Source organism: Limulus polyphemus, unplaced genomic scaffold (genome assembly GCF_000517525.1).
Source record: "Limulus polyphemus unplaced genomic scaffold, Limulus_polyphemus-2.1.2 Scaffold343, whole genome shotgun sequence".
Classification (NCBI taxonomy): domain Eukaryota; kingdom Metazoa; phylum Arthropoda; class Merostomata; order Xiphosura; family Limulidae; genus Limulus; species Limulus polyphemus.
The window spans coordinates 496563-504088 of NW_013665953.1; the positions used below are offsets into that span (position 1 = coordinate 496563).

The 7526-nt window shown below is 32.4% G+C and overlaps 1 protein-coding gene across 1 annotated transcript in view; it reads right to left on the reverse strand.

The window, feature by feature from the left end:
• The window catches only part of LOC106457539 (ephrin type-B receptor 1-B-like), a 39018-nt gene that overhangs the window by 13759 nt on the left and 17733 nt on the right, over nt 1–7526 (reverse strand). Inside the window, exons 4-6 of the mRNA XM_022383523.1 lie at nt 2682–2837; nt 1860–2162; nt 380–615 (exon numbers count right to left, since the gene is read on the reverse strand). Of these exons, the coding sequence (XP_022239231.1) occupies nt 380–615; nt 1860–2162; nt 2682–2837 (695 nt within the window). The remainder of the gene's footprint in view (nt 1–379; nt 616–1859; nt 2163–2681; nt 2838–7526) is intronic.

Here is a 7526-nt window from a genome sequence, read left to right on the forward strand (position 1 = left end):
ACTTATCTAAAAATACATGATTGATTGTAGAAAGCATTCTTAAAAGATACTACGTAGAAAACTCCAAAAATACATATTTTTTGTACAATATTTTTCTATATTAGCAAAACAAAAACCTAAGTATCACTTTCTGTTTTTCAAATTCAAGGAAATTTTGAACAATGTTAGGACTACATCACCTAAACATATCCTGTCCAAGATTCTGCTGGAGAGAAGAAAGAGAGGGTGATGTTTCATCTGCGTGATGAAACCAACTGAAATTGGGCCTAAACATTAACTTGTCATTAACTGTTAGCTCAACAAAGAAAAAACAACACATTAATTAATGTTTTTACTTCGAACAAATACAGAAATTAAAGATGAAACTGACACCACGCACCTGAAACCCATACTCAGTCTTGGGAGTCAACCCAGATACTGGTGATTCTGGTTTTTTGGTTAACATACTAGACGAGTTACTCTCCTCTCCACGTCGAAAGTAGCGGACTTCGTATAACTGAGTTTGAATGTATGGATCCTCTGGAGGGTCCCAGGCGAGAACAATAACTGTACTCTTGACAGTCAAAACTCTGACATTGTTGACCATAAAGGATACTTTCATAGAGATGTGGTAAGCTGTGTAAGGAAGAAAAACATGAATTAATATCTTGGAAAAGAACATTATTTCTGTGGAGGTGCCAAGACACATATAAAACATTTAGAAAACTCAAAGTCTGCATGTCAACATCTAACATATGCAAACTGCAGATTATCACAGGACACTCCATCTAATGCACCTCTAAAGTAAATACTGTTGCATCTAAGTAAAAAATATATTAAAATTAATTATATTCATTAACGAATTATTATAATTCTGATCTATGTCGAAAGCTTGCTTTGATCAAAGTTGATAACAATCATCTCAGCGACGAACGTTGTCACAAATTACTGCATGCAGTAGATATCTTAAGACAACAAATTATCACAAGTTATTGCATCTAAAACAACCATAGAAAATAAGTATTTATAAAAATATTATTTAAAAAAAAAAGCAGATTTAGACTACAATATATTTAAATAATGTATATTCTACTCTGCTCCTCATCCCTTACTGAATACTGCCTTTGTCAAATATTCATAATTCAAATTACATTTGGGTACTAACATTAGCACCATGCTAGAGAAATTTGATCATCATCACTTCACAAGTTTTCTCTGCATTGCTTTAAAAAGTTTCATGACAAAGGAGAACTAACACATATTTGATTAGAACCTGCTGTACAGTCCTGTAAAATTGTTTTGTTAATTGTGCCTTGGCAGTTATCTATCATGATGTTATAAATATATCTACAATGCTTGATGTATTTTAACAGATTAAACAACATGTAAAACAAATCATTTAAGAACAACATAGTAAGAGAAAGTTGTTGAGTGAGGCACATACTATTTAAAAATGCTATTGTGCTAAAAAAACTTGTTGTAAATGTATATTCTATTAATAGTTATCATATTAACAAAACCAGATGTAGTTAATGTTATGTAGATGCTTAATGTTGTATATTGTATTAATACACTGTTTTGTTAAACAAAACTAGCTTTAACTGCTTAATGTTGTATATTGTACCACTACACTGTTTTGTTACACAAAACTGGCTGTTGCTGTTTAAAGTACTAAATTAATAAATTAACAACTTGTTGGTCAGAACAGAAGTTAAAGGGTGGACAACAGCTGTCATGTTAGATATAAAAAAATATAACATTTAAGAATTCTTCTACTTCCAGAAGCTACAACAATTTGGAACATGAAAGTAAACAATCATGTGAGAAGCACAAATATTAAACAATATACATAAAATGTGCATGGACACTATCTGTCTTACTTGAAGCAGCTGTTGTTACTGTTTTCTCCACAAACTGGCCTTTTCTAAAGCTAGAAACTCCATTCTCTGCATATACTTGAAACCGATAGGTTGTGGCAGGGTTGAGGCCAGATATGGTGACTTTGGTTTCATTGAAACCCCTTTCGGAGGGTACATAGTTTACAGCATTACCACATGATTCACACACCACCTTATAGGTAGTGTCAGTCCTACCTCCAGATGTTCTAGGAGGCTGCCAACCCAGGATGACTGTTGACTGGTCAACAAAGTTTACAGACAGATTCTGTGGAACTGATGGGGGTTCTGGATAAGATAAAGGATTCATGTTACGTTGAAATGTAAATAATTAAATTTTCCACATTTCACCACGACCTGTTTATTGATATTAGGGAAGTATTGACGTAACATGATCTTAAAAACTGTAATTCTATAATCGATAACCTAACACTAAGTTTGATAAAATTACGTAATACTAATAGTAGAAATATAATTTAAAAAAATGAATACAAGGTTTACTTTACTAAAGTTTTCATACAACTAAAGTAGTACTATAATACTAATAAAAGCGAAAAACAAAACGCTTATAATATCAAAACTGCTAAACAATACAAAGTCAATTTGTAATTGTTATCAAAAGTTAAAAATATGGAAAAATTATCTACTTCTGGCTTACGAAAACTATAAAAATACTAACACTCATTATCCAATCATGACACGTTTGTTATTATCAGATTGACTACTTAAACATATCTGTGTTATCTCTAGCCTTTTCTGCTCTAACTAAAACAGATATAAATCATATGATATAATGCGTTTACTTACGAGAACATGGTACATCTTTCGCGTCTGTTGTAGCTCGGTAATACCCATCATTACATGTACATTCGATGGAACCTTTGTAGAGGGCAGCACTATGCAGAGGACAGGTAACACAACGGCCGTCTCCAACTGAAGTTTTATAGGTACCAAGAGGACAGACTTTAAAACAAAAATAAAAAAAACGTCAAATTCTTCCCGATTAAATGGCACATTTCTTTGAAGTAACTTAACGATGATTGTAAGTAGTATTTTGTATACGTTATTTAAAAAAATAGTTTAGATCGTTATGTTAACCAAAAGTTTCAGTTAGTGAAAACAAAATAGGAATTTCGTTAATTCGTATTACAAAACCGCTATATGATCCGTGATAGATATTGTATATTTATTAACTTAACGAAATAAAAGGTTTAATAAATAATTTTAAATGATATACATAAAATAAAATAAAAAGCTGAGCCTTCTGTACCAAATCAGTACTCATTGAAAACACGCCAGACAGGTTTGTTCTGAAGTTAAGCACAAAGCTACACGGTTATCTGGGCTCTGTCCAACATGGGTATCGAAACCCTGTTTCTAGCGTTGTAAGTCCGTAGACATACCGCTGTTCCACTGGGGGGGGGGCCACGCCAGACAGAATAAATCAAGAAATGGAACGTCGACTTAAGATATTTCCACTTTTGGGTAAATCAATTTAAAAATAACTAATTAGATATCATCACGAGCATGATCAATGCAGTTTTTATGATATTTTTTAATTGTATAAGCTGTGTGCCTCAGTTAACGTGTTTTAGTCATACAAAGTTGTAAAATTTGACACCAAATAAGATTGTCAATTGGAAATATAAATCTCATATCCTCCTTTTACTTAATTCAGTAGTGGGGTATTATTGAATAATTTTTGAAAAATCGGAAGGAAAATATAAGATTTGGAGACGGTAAGATTATTAATTGTAATCACATTTTGTGTTTGCCACACTTTTATTAGCATGATTTAATGGTCAGATGTGAAATGCGAAAAGCGCTAATGCCTCTAAATGATCTAAAATATAACAAATATTTTATCAAAATTTCTTTTTAGCCCCCACCAACAGTCATTTAGTATGGTTATGCCTTGTTTCTTTTGAAAATAAGCGTAAAGCTGCTAGCACGAGCTAATTAACCATGCACGTTATGATGCTATTTAACATATCAGAATCATGCAGTTTTTATCTTACTCTTTTTTTTGTTGTTGTTGTTGTTGATAATAAACGCACTAATAAAAACATACTAATTATAAGATGTTTAATGTGAACTCAAATCAATCGATTACAGACGATGACATAATTTCTGAAGATAAAGTTTTAAATGGACATTTTAATTTACACCTCAGACTTAGGAAATGTCAACTTAACGTACATTTCAAGTGTGGAATACATAATCTTTAAGCACTGATAGTCTATTTGACTTGATTTATATATGATAAACCAGGGGCGATATAAGACAACGAGGTAGGATAGACACATTTGGGTGAGTTCAGACACTCGTAAAGTGTTGGAGTAGACTTGTTGACGATTTAAACTCACGTGATCAAATAAGTGTTGATCTATAAATATATTAGTCGTATAATTAAAACAGTAAAACTGCTACACTAAGATTCTTGGAGGAACATTTTGAATGATTGTTTTGAAAGGTGGATTTTTTTTCAGATAAGAAGTAGTAACATCATAAAGCTGAGATGCTGAAGCTTTCTGCTATAAGAATTACAAGTGTAAGTGTTTACAAACTTCAGACAAAGTAGTTATACCTCAAACATCGAAATAAAACTCGTTACCTGCAAGTATTTAGATATTCGTTTGATAATTTGAAACCTCTCATGTTATATTAAGTGTTGGTAAAGACTAGCTTTGTTGAGTTTGAAACTCTCGTGCTCAAATATATATATAAACATATAATTAGCTCAACTAAGTTTTGATATATATATATATAAATAGGTCAACAAAGTATATATATCTAAGTTTTCATATATATATATATATACACACACACACACATATAATTGGCTCAACTAAGTTTTGATATATATATATATAATTAGCCCAACTAAATTTTCATATATATATATACACATATAATTAGCCCAACAAAAGTTTCACATATATATATATATACACACACACACATAATTGGCTCAACTAAATTTTCATATATATATATATACACATATAATTAGCCCAACTAAATTTTCACATATATATATACACACACACACATAATTGGCTCAACTAATTTTTGATATATATATATACATACGTATAATATTATTTTTTTAATGTTATAGAAGTATTCAGCTGTCTGCCTTTCTCTGCCTCACTAGTTTTCTGAGGCTGTAGTACTATGTACAACGTTAATATTTAATGCTACAAAGTAACCAGAAGAGTGTTCTTTTCACTGCTAACGTGCTTCAAAACCCTCTGGTGAGTAGGAGAAAAACTACTTCCCACCTCACTTTAGTAAAGATCTGCTTACTAGACTAAGACTAGTGGAGGTACAGATCTTTCAGAACAGATCGTAAAAAACTTTTACTCGGACTAAAATATTTTTCTTCATTCAGATACTCTTCTATAATGGTAATTTGTCATCTTGCTTTGCTTCAGAAGCCATGTTTTAGATCGTATTTTTTTAAACGCCTGAAACAACGCTGTAGAACTGATACAAACACGTGTGATACATTACCCTTAAGTCATCTTTGTCATCTTGCTTTGCTTCAGAAGCCATGTTTTAGATCGTCTTTTTTTAAACGCCTGAAACAACGCTGTAGAACTGATACTAACTCGTGTGATACATTACCCTTAAGTGAACCAGAACCCCTGTATGGTAATTTGATTAAAGAACTCCTAACAGTTGTAACAACAAACATTTTTGTTAATATATTTAATGACTTGAGAAAAAATTATTTCACCCATTTTAGAAAACAAAACAAAACAAACAAAACCAAGCAGGATATAGCTGTATTCTATGTACGTATTATTTTCTGATACAGACGTATATTACTAAACCCGTACTGAATTTTAACTTTCCTACTTGAAGCTAAGAGAGATAATAATATAAAATATTAAGTGTTGCTCCAGTATTAAATAAAGCCTGTCATTAGTAAGCGTGAGAGTGGGTGTTAAAGACGTTCTAATTGAAACTTCCACGACATCACAGCAACGTGCGAGAACAGAACAGATGTTGATTGACGCTAGGGCTATTTACATTGGAACTTCGCTCGGGCTACTAAATCCTTGTCGGGGACCGCCCTTAGACACAAACCTGTGTAAAACCGGTTTATTCATCGTCTTGGGACTATTAAAGTTTACTGAAAACGTTAAACAGGTGCATTTTTACCCTTTTATTTAGTCACTAAACGATTTTTGTAAGAAATAATATAAGCGCCGCGTTCTAAAATATTTTATTCATTGCTGTTTTTCCCAATATAGATTTGCGATATTGATACGACGATTAAGGTTTCAAAATTGATCTTGATCAAAGAAACTTATTATACCGCTGAGTTTGACAGTGCAGTTGTATAGGCTTAATAATAAATACATTATTTTTGGGTTCCTTACATATAGAGTAGGCGGGGCATGACCGCATCCCCAGATTGTGAATCCAAGGGTTAAGGTTTGCGACCTGCTGTAGAGGAAATGCACCCCCACCCTTTGGGGTCGTGGATGCGCTATGAGCGTAATGGTTAAATCACACTATTCAGCCAGAGATGTTGGCTAGCTGATTGCCTTCTCTCGAGTCTATCAGTTCAAAATAGAGGCGGCTATGCGCAGATACCCCTTGTGTGTAGCTTTGCGCAATATGAAACAGACAAACAATTCCTTACACATGTACACACATTTCATTTGAAGTGAAAGCTACAGAACTATTTGTACTTACTAAAGCCTAACTTTTATAGAAACCAAACTAACCTTACTCTACGGGAACATTCACACAATTGTTTGTACAAGTCTAACTTTCATAGAAATCAAACTAACCCTACTCTATGGGAATATTTACACAATTGTTTGTACAAGCCTAACTTTCATAGAAATCAAACTAACCCTACTCTATAGGAACATTCACACAATTGTTTATACAAGCCTAACTTTCATAGAAATCAAACTAACCCTACTCTATGGGAACATTCACACAATTGTTTGTACAAGCCTAACTTTTATAGAAGTCAAACTAACCTTACTCTACGGAAGTATTCATACACTTTTTTTTGTAGAAGTTAAAGTTCAATGCTGAAGAAATGTTTAATTACGTAAATTTTTAATGCTACTAAAATCTTTATATGAAAAGTATCTGTAAAACAAATTCGACGCTACAAATGGCGTATTCAGTTTAGTTTAAATGACTTTTATCGAAGTCAGCCAACGTCGCCTGACCTAACAGTACTATAATTGAACAGTTACTAGCAGCGATTAATAAAGTGTCCAACTGCATTGCAGATGCAAAGAAATGACAGTGGACAGAGCTAAACAGCCAATCAGCACTCTAATGTTAGCAGTACTTATCAGTAGATATTGATTCTTTTCCGGCTCTAAATCTCTGTTTTATATTTCAAGTAAAAAAGATTTAGCTTTATTTGCTTTTTCATAAAACAATGATTTACTAACTTAGTGCGATGCAATTATCAACAACTTCTGATCAAAGTCATTTAACCACATAGATCAGAACTAAAAGTTAACTTCGTAAGTAATGTCTCATTTTGACGATTTTCGGAAGGCTTAGGAGATTTGATTAGTTTAAAATAATTTTTGTAAGTGTAAAAAATATATATACATTAAACGCTATAACCAATACTCTTAATAAAAGCCCCCCAGTGGCACAGCG